Here is a 15,186-nt window from a genome sequence, read left to right as displayed (position 1 = left end):
GAATGGCACAGAACAGAACACAGCACAGCAGGACACCACTACTAGAGACCAAACAAGCAGGCATTAGTGTGGAAAGCCACAATCAAACTGGCCGAGGGCTCAATGGGGGGAAAAAAAACAACACAACTTCCTACTAGCTTTGCAATTCAAGATGATTCATAAGCAAAAGTGCAAAACCAGGGAAAAATCTACAGTGTTATCTGAAAAAACCCCACGCAACTGTTTTGTTCTACCACTGGGTGGCATTTATCACAGAGAAATTCCAGAAACATGCAGGCTGCTGCAGTAGGTCTGAAATGCATCCTTATTCAAGGGCTACCATGGTACAGAGCACAGGCTTTACACTGCCCATAGCTGGAAAACCCCCAGTTGAGCTGCAGACATCCTAACTACAGAACTAGGTGGTGTATAAAGGTAGGGACCAGCACGGGTTCCAGACAGCAAATGTCATGATGGTATTTCTCACTGCTTTTTAGTGCTACTTCAGTTACAAAGCACAAAATCCAAGCAGTATCTGCTTTAGACAAGCCTCACAATTTATCAAAAGCAAATGGCAATTCTCTGCAACATCTAATTCTTACGCACCCATTGTAAAGGCAAAACATCTTAAAAAAAGAACAAAAATTGCATTAAATAGGGGAAAAAAAAAATATGGAATCATTTCAGGAGCGGAACTGTCATGGGAAGACAGACAAAGAACAACCTCCAGATCCTCATCAGCCATATTTAGCAATGAACAGAATGACAGTTCCCCATTGTTTCTTTCTATTTATCACATCAAAATGAGCCACGCGTGAAATTATTAGGTTCTTCTACAGCTGTTTGCCATGTATAGTGCCACGTGCACCGTAATTTCTCCCCGCAACTATTTATACATTGGCACTGGAAACACACTTGATGTCTAAGCTGCTGGTATCAATAACTCATGCACCAGGAAAGGCTGCATAAAAAAGGAACTGCTTGGGTTCAGTATAAGGATATCACTGGAAAATAAGCCAACAAGGCAGAAAAGTGTAGCAAAACTGGGAGAAATAAAGCAGGAGGTGTTTCACATGTCCCTGTAAAAGAAACACTGTCATATAAACTATATAAAGAGTAAAAGAGAAAAACAGCACTAGATGCATGTTGGAAGGGACAAATGGAGAGTGTGAATATTTACAGAGATAAATAATACACTAAATCCTGGACCTAATCCCACCAGTACCATTCTGTCTTCAGTTTTCAACCCTATCAGGGACTGAGAAATTACTCTAGCACTGAGTAAGTTATTTCACTTCTATATGGGGTGAAGGCTTTTGCTTTGTCAAAAGACAACTGTACCAAAGAGAAGCTGAGGAACGAAATGATCATGCAAGCTAGAGAGACAAGATAACACCCCAATGACTCTCAAACCAGCAGTTTTGGATCCAGTACCTGCAACCAAGTGGGACACCTTATCGCTGATGTACATCAGGCAGTAGGCACTGGCATTCCTCAAGCCTCCAAACGAATCTCTCTCCAGCTCTTCCCACGATGACTCTGTCACTGAGATGTCGTTGTATTTGAGCCAGCATTTTCGAGGCTGGTCGTATATGTAGGCCCAGTAATGACCAGCATTTGCTTGCCCCTCATGTACCAAGACAGCGTGCAGATGGTACGGAACCTGCAACACGTGGACATGGCTTTCAGACCTGTGTTCAGTAACCAATTTGCCTGACTGTACAAAAATTGCAAGTAAGTTCATAGCTGCAGCCTGGCACAAGACTCTTCATATCATAAATTCCCTGCTAAGTAAGAACTGACTTTTCAGGGAAAGAGCAACAAGATTTTAAGAAAGAGTATTTTCTTTGCTTCTCCATTATATTGGGATTTAAAAAAATACAATGAAGTGGACAACTTGAGTTGATAGCTACTAACAAAAACAGTATCAGCAACACCAGTTTAATATTTCCCTAACAAAGATGCATTGCTCACCTGCTGGAGGAGAGGATCACAGTACATTTGTTCTATGGCCAAGTTGATTTGGGCAATAGACTCCTTCAGATCTGCCAAGAATATCACAAAAGAGAGAAATACACACAAATTAATGACTATCCATCTCAAACACACTTCAGGCCAGGGCTGAGGCCTACACAAGCTGAAGATCAGGATGCGTCCAGTTGAAGCAACAGAGGGGAAACCAGGCTGGTGCTCAACAGGAAAAACACAATGTCTGTATTTGGGGCCAACCTTGCATGTCTTGTTCAATCTCGTTCCTCCAGCGCTGCAGGCACGTCCGGACAAGGTTCAGCTCTTCCTCAGAAACCACGCGAGGGGCTGGATGTTCCAACATCTCTGCTGGTGAACCAGAAGGCTGGAGTGAAGTCAGTTTTAGCTCTGGTAAGGGGTTTGCCAAAAAGGAAGCTGCATCTTCAGTCCCAGCATCCTTCCTTTGCAGTATGCTGTGAAGCAAAATCCAAGAGTACTGGAGAGGTTTTTCAAACTCTTTGTTTCTTCTCTTTTTTGGAAAAGAATATGAAATAAACCAAATAAAAACTGCTCCAGAGACAGAGCAGGATTTTCCTACCAGAATGGTACAAAATGTAAAGAGAACAAGTATGTTGAAATGTACTTCTACTTTAGCAGACCAAATGAAAATACAGAATGAATAGAAGCTAAAATTCTTATAGAACTCTGTAAGCACAGATCCACAAAGAGCAATTCCAAAAATACCTCCCTTACTACTCAGAAACTTGTGTATTTACTCAGCTTAATTTAGAGCGTAAACCAACCATGCTGGCCAGGTATGTAATAATCCAATATCGCAGTAATTTACTGGTTGATGAAGCAAAATTTAGTAGCTTAGCCAAGAAGAGCACATAATTCAACTCAGTACTGCTGCTTAGACAAGGAATAGGGTGCTGCTTTTGAAAAAGGAAAAAGAACAGAGTAGATGCAGTGTTATATGTACACAAACAGAACCAAATGATAAGGAAAGTGGTGACTGACTGCTTGCACAGGCTTTCATACATTACAGCATCATGCTCACTAGTGCCCAGAAAATAATCCACTTCTGGAATGCAAACCTGGAACATTTAGCTGAACAGCAAAGTGTTCTCCCTCAAAGTTTCATTATTTCTGTTTACTAACCCATTTGGCTGTGAAAGCATATCGAAATCATGGGGCTCAGCCTGGGACTGCAGGAGTGTTGTCTGAGAGCCCTGAGCAGAAGACACAGCCCCAGGTGGCTTCGTGGCAATGAACTCAAGCACGTACTGGAGCATGTCAGGCAGAGGGAAGCGCGCCGGGCCGGAGCCAAACTTCATGTACCTGCAGAAAAAAGCAGGAGGTCAGCATGGATGAAGGAATGTGACTGTTGGTTAAACGTGAGGGGACAACTGAACAGCAACAGGGAAGAAAACTCCCATGTCGGGATGGAGACGGTCTGAGCAGTGAAGGCCCCAGGAGCTGCAGAGGGATGTGCTCACACCTCCCACCCGCAGACCTTGAACGCGCAGGGGTAGGCTTGGCAGCAGCCAAAACAGGGTTGTGCTATCACACGTGATAAAACACACCCCCTCCCTCCAGGCTTCCCAGAACAAACCCAGCTCTGTTTGCCCTTCCTCTACCAGAGTCTCTTCTATTGGAAAGCTTGTTTGAAAGCAAGCATTTGCATGCTCCCACAGGGCACAAAAACACATCTAGCTAGCTACCTACCTCTCCAGTTTCTGCTGCAGAATCACCATTTTCTCCTTCAATCTCTTCATTTCTTCTCTCTTCATCTGAATTAGCTCTTTACTGCAGTAGAGGTACCTAAACAGAGAAAAACAAAGCCCCGCCACATGAGTTTTGTGAACTTCTACCATCCACAACCTTTCAGAATGATCTTAGGATCCTTCCTTGCTCACCAATACCTTTTAAAATGTTTTAATTATAAAAAAGCGATAGCTTTGAACGTACCGTACAACAGAGCAACTCACCTGTCCATATAAATAGTCTGGGGAAACTCTAGCTTGGTGTGAATTTTCTCTGGCTGTCCTAGGGACTGATTGAACTCAAATCGGGAGAGTTCAAAGGTCAGTACTGGTGGGAGTTTTGTAAACCAGCGCTGTAACAAAAGCAGAAATGCCCCCAAAGGGACTTGTTTTAAGATCACCGCTAAATGACACATTTTAGAATGATCCTAAATGATTTTAGACTGATCCTAAGTGTCTGTCTTTAAATACTGATTAAGTATATATTGTGCTTATGGAAAGTCAAAAGCTTAAAACTTCTGATTGCATTTCACATTTCTATTGTGAAAAAGCCCCCTAACAGCCTTCAGTTACTTCTCATTGCCTGATGCATACAGCTTCATGGATTATTAACAGGTCCAGCACTGAATTTTACAAAATTAGCAGATGCTACACAAACTTTGGGCATCAGTAAGAGCCTCCAGGAGAGGTCTTTGCCAATGTAGATCACATGCAATGATGAAGAACAAAACAGAAGTTCTCAAGCAGTACCTGACTCCTTATTCTCTCGCTCTCTGTGTACTAACTGCTCAATTTAGGAGATTCAGAGAAGAAACCCACTTCCTGTATGTTTCATACACTGTTTCAAAGAGCCATGCTGAAAGAATAATTCTGGGCTGAATTTACATTTCCTCTCTTTCTTCCTGGGTTCACAAACACTCCCAGCACCTACTGTCAGAAGTTTCCTTCACCTACCTTAGCAAGGCACAACCCTCTGGGCTTGGGACGAGCACACTAAGCTCGTTTTCCTTTGCAGGACTCATGTCAGATGTCCTGCCACAATAAACCTGTCTCACAACGTGCACCAGCACATCTGTAGATCTAAAATATTTACAGTGAGGGTGTATTTTATAGTTATTTTTTTAAAACTTGGTAGGGAAATGGCCAGGTAGCAAGAGCTTTTTTAGAAGCAGCCCAATCTTCAGAAGAAGAGAACTTAAAAAAGAGAAAAGGAATGGTTTACATATAGATTATTTAGGAGAAATGTAAGTTCTCATTAATCCCACTGATGCTTCAAGCTTCAGTACACTCACCTATGTTCTCAAAAGACAAAATGCACCTTATTCCCTATGTCCCCTAGCATGCAGTCCTTTAGCCACGACATCCTAGGGAGTGAAATTAAGATGCAGAGTTTTTCCAGTCAGATTTCTTAGAGACAAAGCCGGAGCCTTTTCCTCCTGTCTGTACAGACAAAGAATGGTTACAGCATCTCCATGATTAGTCCAATTTCCCTCATCTTTTGGAAAGGAATTTGGAGGAACTAAAAAGCTTGGGCTGAAAAAAAAACCTTCCCAATTAGTTTCCTACATCCCTTTGTCTCTGGCACCAGCCCACATCAGTCTCACATCTGCTGGAACTGCAGATCAACAGCTTCAGGCAGGAACTAGGAAAGCCAGAAACAAACACTGGAGTCCTGAGTCATTCACTTCTCCTTTCCTAGTTTAAACCACAGCAACACATTTTTCAGATGATCTCTTAGAACTGGAATACCTTTCCCTGACCCCTTTACACCAGACACCTTTGCAAACTTCTTACTGTTATTTCCTAATCTTTTGCTAAGCAAATTTCTCAGCTGCTCTTACACACACAGAATGCTGAACAGAATGGCACACCTTCACTCTCTACTTTGCTGCAACTACTTTATGATTGGTTTGTGATTTGTGAGATTTAAAAATAAAAAAACAAAATAAAATAAAAAGTCAGCACAGCCAGAAGGTAAGAGTGAAAATGAAGAGGAAAAAAACACACACCGTAACAGGGAGAAAGATACAAATTCCAAATGGCATACCATAGAGTTAAGCACTGTACTTTTACCCTCCGAAAATATGGAGGCAGTGGTTCTCCCCCTACTCAGGTACAGGTAGGCTTCAACAGAAAGAGAGAGACTTTATCACACTTGCATCAGAAGCAGATGTTTACCTTTTTAATTTAAAACACACTCCTTGAACTGGTTGTCTAGGACAACAAATATTTACAAATAAGCAAAGACTTAGTGCCCAACCATGTCACACTAACATATTTATGTGAGATTCCAGGTTCCCAGAAAATATTTTGTATTCATTTCTTAGGGAATGTTTTCAATTGCCATTTAAGGTTACCAAAACATATGGAGACACCCCTGTGCTATATGTTTGCATATTTCTGCAGCTAGTAACAAAGAGCACAAAGGAAAAACGTGAAACTAACCTCCTGTCCATACGTCCTGGACTGAGATGCTGCTGCCTGGTCCATCTCGCCCTCCACCATGGCTCCTTCCAAGCACTCATTTAAGTTTCGATAACCATTTACCTGGAGGGGGTACTGACCAAAGGCTTCGATCTTGGAAAAGGTATTGCCTGGATGATGGGAACAATACAAATCTCATGAACCAACTGCAGAGAACAAAACCCTCAGGTCAACTCAGGAGTTTGTGGCCAGCACCAGAGGTGCTACTTGCAGGCACGAGCGGCAGAGCTCTCTGTGCACACATCTGCTGGGGGAACCTCCTGACAAACAAGGGCTTTCAAACACACCAGCACTCATGAATATTCCATGTTTTCAGAAGACAGACTTTATAAAAGTTGCAGACAATTTCATCAAGAAGACTGCTTGCCAGTTTAAAAAAACTAGGTAATTTCAACAGAAATGTGCAACAAAATCCTGCATCATCACTGCTATAAATAAAAACACTCAAAGGAGATAAACCCCTCACTTACCCTCATGGACACCCTCAGTCAAAAAAGTCCCATAGAAAAGTTGTACCATTGGGTTTTCAGATTTGTCCCCGGGGCTCCTGTTTCAGAGAGGAAAAGCACATGTCCATTTGCAGCTGCAGGCTGCCAAAAAGCCCCAAGTCATAATCAGAGCCTATGACTGGGAATCTTCCTACACTCAAAAGTAAAGTTTTCTATCCAAGCACAAAGTACAGAGGAAGCTTCTCATCTGTTCCCACACTCAAAAGCACATTCTAACACTTCTACTTGCAAGGAAAAAAAAAATATATAAAAAAAATAAAGGCACTACCTTTTGAAATTCAATTCCAAAAACCAGATCTTTCATGTACATCAGCTCTGTTGAGTTCCCCTAAAAACTTTATTTCCTCTACAGGCCATATGGGCACTGAACAAATCCTATGCTTATGTACAGAAAATGCAGAAATAGCACTTCATGAGCATCTTTTGAGCCTAAGGAGCATCATCCTCAGTGAACAAAGAAATTCTCTTCCATTTACTAAAAATTTTCACGTGAAGCCCTCATTTGTTAAGGTGTTGCATTTAAAATTGCTTCTCCTCAGTGTCTGACTGTCAGGTCAAACTCCTGAGATCACAAAACACTCACTTGACATTAACAGCAAGCTGGAATGCATCCTCCAGCCAGTCCAGGAGTTTGTGTGTAAATTCACTCACATCTTGCTAGGAGAGAAACAAAAGTGGAGAGTCACACAACATGCCAAGCAGGAAGTGCTCTCATGGCCTCTTGGTTTCACAAACCCACTGGCACAGGACCCAACTGGCACTGCAGTACCTACACAGCCAACAGGAGTGTGAAACTGAAGTGCTGTGCTGATTTAGACCCATAATGAACACTCTGCTCATCTGCAAACTAGATCAGAGGAAATTATTGTGATCGCTTCCCAACTACCCAGATGGCACTGGGTAGAGCACTGTGATGCTGGCTGTTTAATTAGCAAGCACGTACATTTCGCCTAAACGACACAGGGACAGCTGCTTGTCAGTTGATAAACATGGGAAGAGGCCTCTGAAAGTAATAGTGGGATGAAGCGAGACAGGATTGCTGTGGCTGCAAGTGCTGTTTTGTTTTTAACATGGTTTTACCTGCTGTTCTCCAGTGGATCTAAACGCATCCCTCAGGAGTTCCAGTGCTGCAGAAGGGTCTACAAACTTACGGCGCGTCCCCAGCATTAAAGCAAACAGACCCTGAAGTTCTTGCATGAATGCAATATTTCTTTTTCCCTGCAAAAAGAAGAAAAGCCAAACCCTTCCTGCAACTCAAAAAAGCAGCATCTTAACACAAAATGCTACAGAATACCACGTGCATGTAGCTTCAGAGGTGATGTTAAAAAAGACAAAAGGAGGAAGACATGCAGTGTAATTTCTTGGAAGCAATCTGCTCTCCCAATGGATATAGGGGAGAAAAAATGTAACCCAGACCAAACCTTTAAAGAAGAGTGTCAGAAGTAATAGCTGTTAAAACTGAAGGCAGAAGCCAGTGAATTTATGCTGTCTGCATCTGTGGTTTGTTAAGAGCACCAAGCACACATATGAAAATAAGTAAAGCAAAGTCTCTTAAATGGTGGTGGCACAAGTTAGAATCATGTAAAAAGTGAAGGATTATTCCATGTACTACTTTTTCTCTAAATATTTTCTAAGCCCTGTCTGCTGACCACTCTCAGAAGGTGCTGGGGCTTGAGGGACCTCCAGCCTGGCTCAAACACCAGCTCCTCTATGGTGCATGAAGAGTAATGAACAAGCTGGAGCTACCCAAGAAGTTTTATGGCACAAGTTTCTCCCCACACCACCAGATAGAAACTCTAGAAGAAGCTTTACGAGAAGCATACTGTTTTTTCCTACAGTGATTCTGTCTTTAAAAAGTATTTCCCAAATTTGTCTTTAACACATCCTGACAATTTGAAAGCCATTAACATAGGCACAGGAGTCTCAGATGGCCCCAAATTAAATCTGCTTAGGGAAGGAGCAGAACAGTATACCACCAGAGAGGGGAACTTTACTGCATTACACAATGAAAACTTACAGTGCGACTATGACAACTTTCAAGCACGTTTGGTGGGAGGGAGTACCCAAGGACCAGCCTCCGAAACTCAGGCAACTGGAACAGCGACTGAAAGGAAATCACAGGCAAAGACCAGTCAGCATCTGTGAGGGTTTGACTCACCACAGTCTGGTGCCCAGGCGTCACTCTTCTACTTGACAGCTTTTTTGTTAACTTCAAATTCTTCAATGGCCTCGTGTTACTGAATAAACGTTTATGAAGCCAGCAGCCTGTGTGCTGGCCTAGCACCTTCCTACCCACTGAAGAACAAAGCCTCATCCTGCCATTTCTAGGAGACACATAACACCATTTCAGGAAAGAGTATTCTATTCTGCACAGGCAAACAGAAACAGCATCAGGAAGAAATCACAGTGAGAGAGGAGCTCACGGGAAACTTTTTTGCTTCCTCTCAAAGCTGGAGACATATGATTAGCATCTACCTGCTGATATGAAATGGTCAGAAGAGACAAATCTGCTCAGTTCAATTTCTTGCCGTCTCTTCTTGTTTAGCTTATCACTAATAATACATGCTGCCTAGTTGCTTATTCCTTCCAGCATCTGTGCCAGCATATTCCATTAACCAGAATATGATACACTACGTATAATGGAGCCAACAATAACTGCAGTAAAATTAAATTATCAGTTCACTTTGCCAGTCAAGCTTCTGTCATTCAGTAAGCATTTGGACATGGCTGCACAAACACAACCCCTGCATTCGTACACACTGATTATCTGTACCTGGATCTATTTTTATGCAATGTCTATTTAACTCTCTCGCTCTTTGTGCACGCCCAGAATAAATCACAACCTTATAAAATAAAAGCAGAAATCTCATTTCAGCACGGTCACGTTCACTCATCACTTTACAGACCTGTTGCATGTCTAATTCTAACTGATACATATTTTCACTCCAAGACTGTAGCAACTCCTGGAGAACTTCACTCTCAGATTACCTGTATGACAGCACTAAACCAACACGTATTTCCAATATTTTTCATTCCAACAGGCCAGTCACCCACTCTTCTCCAGTTGTTCTGCTTGGGGTTCTCTCCCCAGACTTCACAGCGTTTCCTTTTGGAGCGATTTTTGTATTCAGCAGACAGCACTTCCTGTGGTCTGTCACAAAAGATGGACACCCTGCTGTCAAACACCATCTCACAAAGACTCCCAAGAACTACAGGAATCGTGCTTCCCTCTAGTCACACGTGGGACATCAGATCCGACACTCAACACAACAGGCAAGAGATGTTTTATCAGATTCCAGAAAACTTTCAATTCTCACATGAGGTGGATGAAAAACATGACTGCAAGACAATTAGGCATGGTGATAAGGTGAAGAAGTTAGTGAGATGTGCTTGTTTTCCTCCATGAATCAGCTGCTGGCAAAACTGGTGCCCTTTTAGTGATTACTGGAGGCAAATCCAATCCCTAGTAAAAACGATAGAGCTATATAGTAATGAGGAGAACTGAATAGATGCATGATTTCAAGGTGCATCTTCAACAGATGCCACCATGCCATGACAGTGTCCTTTGGTGTGGCACATCAGCAGCAGCAGTGGGGACTGAGTAAGACACAACTCAACCTGCTTTTTCTCTGGAAACCATCACATTGCAGCATTGCCCCAGAAGTAAAGGTCAGCTACCCATTGGGCAGCAATGGCCCAAACACTTTCTAAAAGCAGTAGATACACATCTGGTAGGTGATTTGTGCTCATTCTGTGGTTATCAGCTTACGAATCCACAATACCAGGGAAAGACAAAAGCAATCTACAGACACACTAACCTTTCAGCAGCATCTCGTTCTGCAGCCTGAGATTTTGGAGGTTCCAGTGGTCTGAAGGCATCAAGTGTGCCAAGGTCATCTCCGTTGTTAGGGGTAAGAGCAGCAGTAACATCTAGAAGAGGAGGCAGAGCCCTGATCAGTTTTCTACCAGGAGCAAGCATACGTTTTGATAAGGAACTTCTAGAAAATGTTACACATCACCATTATGTTTTCTCAGTTAATATGAGCACAATTTTCTAGCTCAAGTTTTAAATACAAATCCTTGTAGCTTCGGTTGTGCTGGGGAACCTAAAAAAGGCCACTGAGTGGGCTGGATGAGGAGAACAGGACAGACCATGCAGCTGTGCACTGGCCAGATCTCCTTACAGATGAGTTCAGAGCCTGGGGGAACACTTCAAAACTCCTGAAATAATGAAACAGGGACATTAGCTGCTGCTTATATGTGCTGTGCCTTGATGGCAGTACTGACAACTAACACTGTTTTCAGAAACAAAGGGTTTCAATAAAGTGGGCACAATCGCACAGAACCACTTCCCTTCACTCCCATCAGGATGCTGGGCTATGTGTAATTTCATGTACTGGCTACATAGGAAAAGAGAAACATTTCTCAGGTAGTCAAACTGCTAGCTTTAACAGCTTCTAAGTTTCCATGGAAATTCGATACTGAACACTCAATTTGCCTGCTCTGCCAGCAGATGCTGCAGAAAGAAATGTACAATCCTTGACAGGGGTCACTTCTCTATTCTGCTTGCTCCCCTTCTAGACAAAACTATGATGTGTCACCTACAAGCACAATTAAACAACTACTAAAGTCACTTTCAGATGTGGCTCTCCTAGAGGAGCTGGAGGAATTCCCTGGGAGACACAAATCTGTCAGAGTGAGCAGAAATTATCCACTCACCTTGTGGGAGCTGTTTGCCCACAGCACTTCCTTCCCAAGCTGATGGCTCCGTGGCAGCCGCGTCCCGAGCTGGCTCCTGAGCGTGCTCCTCAGTCAGGAAGGTGACTGCTTCCATGAGGTCTCCATTGGCAGCCTAGCAGAACAACAGGGGGAAAAAAATCGACAGTGCCAAGGTTACTTCATCTACACTTGCCCAACATTCAATGCTCCTGTGGTGGAGATCAGCAGATGCCCACTGGCTCCACTCGCTCCGGCCACAGCAGAGCATGACCTCAGTGACAAGCTGCAGGAAAAAATGAGTTAACCAAGGCTACAATTTCTCTACTGGAAAGCACTCTGGCTGTATTAATAGGACAACACAGACTCCATGAACTAATTTCATTTCCCTCACAAGGGATTTGAGCACTTGCAGAAGGCCTGAAGTGCCACAGGGCACCTTGCCACCAGGGATCAAACACTCTGTGGATTTCAAGACGTTTGTCTTGTACTCAGCTAGGGCTTTCTTCAGACCAGCGCTATGGGTTTAACTCCTTTACATTTATTCTAACGTGTTCTTCATGAAACATTTAAGAATTTCCTTGCACAAGCCTCTGTGTGCATTTTCAGCACAATCTGCATCCTGCTGTCACACCTCAAGAGGATGGAGGGTGTCTGTCTAATGATTCCAGGCTCATGTGGCTGCAGCTGGTTTTACACCACAATTTACAAGTACCGAAACATGCACAACACGGGGAAATATTTCCAGGAAAACATTGCTCCTTCAAATGCCTGAGATTCCCTTCACTTCAGAGCACAGACGACTGTCCTGGTGATGGACAAGATGATCCCCAGCTCCAAAGCTACCGCTGTTACTGCAGCTACCCAGACCTCCTGGAGCAGTTTATGTGGAGGAAAACCTGCTCTGACCCATTCAATTGGTGTTTACTGCAACACACGGATAACAGCCCCGGAGGAATAGACTTTCCAGGCAATGTTTACAGAGTTCTAGCACAGCACAGATTTTAAGGTCTACTGTTAGCAAAACAAATGGCTCTCAGCTCGGCTTGAGGTTTTTGTTCCAGGTGTGGACAAATACACATGAACCCAAGAAGTGCACATTCCCTGCAGACACTGAGAGCCTGGGCTTGCCTGACTTTTGGGACGAATTCCGAGGTCTCCTTTCCACAGAGCAAAGTGAGCAGGCACAAACCTTTAGAGTGGCGTGGAGGTAAGCTGAATCTTGAATTCCTGTGATCTCTTTCAGCTGGTTTAAAAGCATCTGGCAATCCTACATGCAAGAAATAAAGAAAGCTGGTGAAAAGTGAGCAGGACAGGCATCAAGCTGTTTCTGCAAGGCTTGTCACAAGAATGTTGCTGCTTTCTTTCTTTTTTACTGACAGATTGACACAAAAACCTCATCACTTTCCTGATGGTAAAATCAACATCAGCTTGAAGATCCTATTCCACTTTTTGCCCCCTAGATTAACAGACTAACTTTCGATCCTTGGGTCTGCAGGCCTGGGAGGAAACACTGTTCCAGGCTGTTGGATGCAGGGCACCTGGGGTGGGAAGAAACCCCCTCCCCCAGGCAGCCTCGGCATGTGCAGCAGGACATATAAGGAGGCCCCATGTTCTCAGGGACCAGCCAGGGGCTATTTTCAGTCTGGCTGTACATGCCATTTGTGCGTGTCACTTCTCGCTGACAATAAGGTGTCAGGATAAGGACCGAGGGGCTGCTGAGGGGCTGCTGTCTTCTCCTCCCCCCACTGCACAGGCCACTCCAGGCGCCATGAGACGTTCACTCTTGGCTCTAAGCCAACCTATTCTTTGGTTCAACCATGTCAAAACAAGGATTACAGAAATTCTCTTTAACAAACGTATCAAATCTTTGAAGTCTTGGCTTACCACAGCAGCACAAGTTCCACTCAGTGAGTAGTAAGGCAACTAGTTTTTTGAGCCATCTATCCATTCATCCACCTGTACCACTGACAGGTGCTACTCCACACACACACACACACTGTGCAGACAACACGTATCCACACTGGCGGTGAAAACAACAAAAATCCTAGATTTTTTAAAATGGGAATTCCCCCAAGTTATTACTGATAGTCCCATGTAAAATACTACTTTTGTTCAACTTCTACAATAAAAGTGTGCGTGTGTGCACACCCCTGCTCCAAACCTGTCCCAGGCACGTTTTTAATCCGGAGAAAAGCCAAGAGGCACAGGAAGGCCCCTGGCATGGGGAAGAACCGCCCAGTACAGAGCTGCGGGTAGGAGTTTCACTTCCACAAAGGCAAACCACTTATATCATGTTGCTAATTTTGCTGCCTTCACAAGCGGTGTGCTTGTCAGCCAACCCCACCTAATGCTGCAGGGCATACCTTTCTGTTGGAGAAAAAAAAACCCACGCTAATAAACTGAATTACAATGAAATCTGAGGCAGGGCAGGGCATGATTTTCAGGGCTTTTTCTGCTTCACCAGAAGGACTCACAAAGGCTGCTGTAACCATAAACACCAATTACTGATCCCCTGCTCTAAGCACCACTTTATATTCTTGTGATTTCCAGTGCAATTTTATTCAGCCTTTCATAAGAAAGGTTTGCATTAACAGCAGAGAACTTATCCCATACAAGTTTTGAGAGGCTTGTGGCTGGCTGGCAGCCCACAAAAGCCACCAGGAACCATACACTGTGCAACAAATTAATTAAGTTTTTGGGAAGCGCGCGTGGCTCTGCTGCCATAACTAGTCTGGCTAATTGCTTTTTGAGGTTATGTGCCGTGGTGCTTTAAAACAAGCTCCAGAGCAAGGGTGCTGCTGCTATTAATACATACCACACTTGAAAACCCAAATGAAACCAAAGTCCTACTTGCCACAGAAATCACAACCCAAACCAAAATGCTCTTAATGTGACATTACAGCAACAGGAGATCAGTACAACAGCAAGAGGCCGAGAGGAACAGAGGTTCTAGAGATAAAAACGACACAGCGAGGAATGGAACCAAAACGTTTTGCCACTTTCCTCACTCTGATGTGACTCACCACAGTCACAAGTAGTTTGTTTTGATGAGAAGCTGCAAGCGGGGAAGGGTGCTGGTGCGGTACGAGAGTTCAAGGGGGTTCCAGAAATAACAGCAGGTGAGGAGGAGGAGGAGGAAGGTGGCAGCACGGATAAGGGATGTAGAGCCATGGCCTTCAGCCTCCGCACCTCAGCTGTGCTTTTTATCACAGCAGGAAAATGGACATGAAGTGGGCTAAAAGCCCTAAGATGGAAGCAGGAACAACGCACGCATTCCTGACTGAGGTTTTTACAAACCAATAACCAGCCAATTCTTCCTCCACCAACACACACTCCTGCTCATCAGACATTGTCCTGACACCGTCCCTGTGCAGGCTGTTAAGTGCTGCTGCACAAATGCAGCCTTGAAAGCACTGGCACCCTCTTCCCACTCGTGCCTTTGACAGCGGCCTCTCAGAAGCGTTTCTCTCACATCCTGAGAGCGCAGAGATGCTAGAGGGGAGCGCAGACGCCTGCAGTGGCTGGGCTGCAGTGCCCTGGGCACGGACACCGACCTCGAGAGCCCCGGGGAGAGCCTCGTGTCCCTGCAGCGCTCGGTCCGGGTCCCTTTAGAGCCCTGAGGTCTGAAAGCAACAGTTGTTAGCGGGTACCGGGAGCGGCTGGTTTAGGAAGGGGGAGAAGGAGGAAACCAATTCCTGCTCTTTGCAGAGGAGGCGGCGGTGGGAAGGCCCCCCTGTGCCCGCAGCACGGGCCGCTACCGA

General features: G+C 44.3%; 1 protein-coding gene across 1 annotated transcript in view; it reads right to left on the bottom strand.

Annotated features, from left to right (window-relative positions):
* USP28 (ubiquitin specific peptidase 28) overlaps positions 1-12,683 on the bottom strand; it is a 19,215-nt gene extending 6,532 nt beyond the window's left edge. The window contains exons 1-15 of the mRNA XM_010008769.1: positions 12,615-12,683; positions 11,426-11,558; positions 10,525-10,636; positions 9,695-9,857; positions 8,724-8,810; positions 7,787-7,924; positions 7,290-7,363; positions 6,668-6,744; positions 6,159-6,307; positions 3,939-4,066; positions 3,676-3,771; positions 3,109-3,288; positions 2,209-2,420; positions 1,954-2,024; positions 1,414-1,642 (exon numbers count right to left, since the gene is read on the bottom strand). Of these exons, the coding sequence (XP_010007071.1) occupies positions 1,414-1,642; positions 1,954-2,024; positions 2,209-2,420; positions 3,109-3,288; positions 3,676-3,771; positions 3,939-4,066; positions 6,159-6,307; positions 6,668-6,744; positions 7,290-7,363; positions 7,787-7,924; positions 8,724-8,810; positions 9,695-9,857; positions 10,525-10,636; positions 11,426-11,558; positions 12,615-12,683 (1,918 nt within the window). The remainder of the gene's footprint in view (positions 1-1,413; positions 1,643-1,953; positions 2,025-2,208; positions 2,421-3,108; positions 3,289-3,675; positions 3,772-3,938; positions 4,067-6,158; positions 6,308-6,667; positions 6,745-7,289; positions 7,364-7,786; positions 7,925-8,723; positions 8,811-9,694; positions 9,858-10,524; positions 10,637-11,425; positions 11,559-12,614) is intronic.
* Positions 12,684-15,186: the final 2,503 nt, after the last annotated feature.

Source organism: Chaetura pelagica, unplaced genomic scaffold (genome assembly GCF_000747805.2).
Source record: "Chaetura pelagica isolate M959 unplaced genomic scaffold, ChaPel_1.0 scaffold650, whole genome shotgun sequence".
NCBI lineage: Eukaryota > Metazoa > Chordata > Aves > Apodiformes > Apodidae > Chaetura > Chaetura pelagica.
Note: the sequence above shows the minus strand (reverse complement) of the source record. Positions and strands in the feature narration are given on the sequence as shown.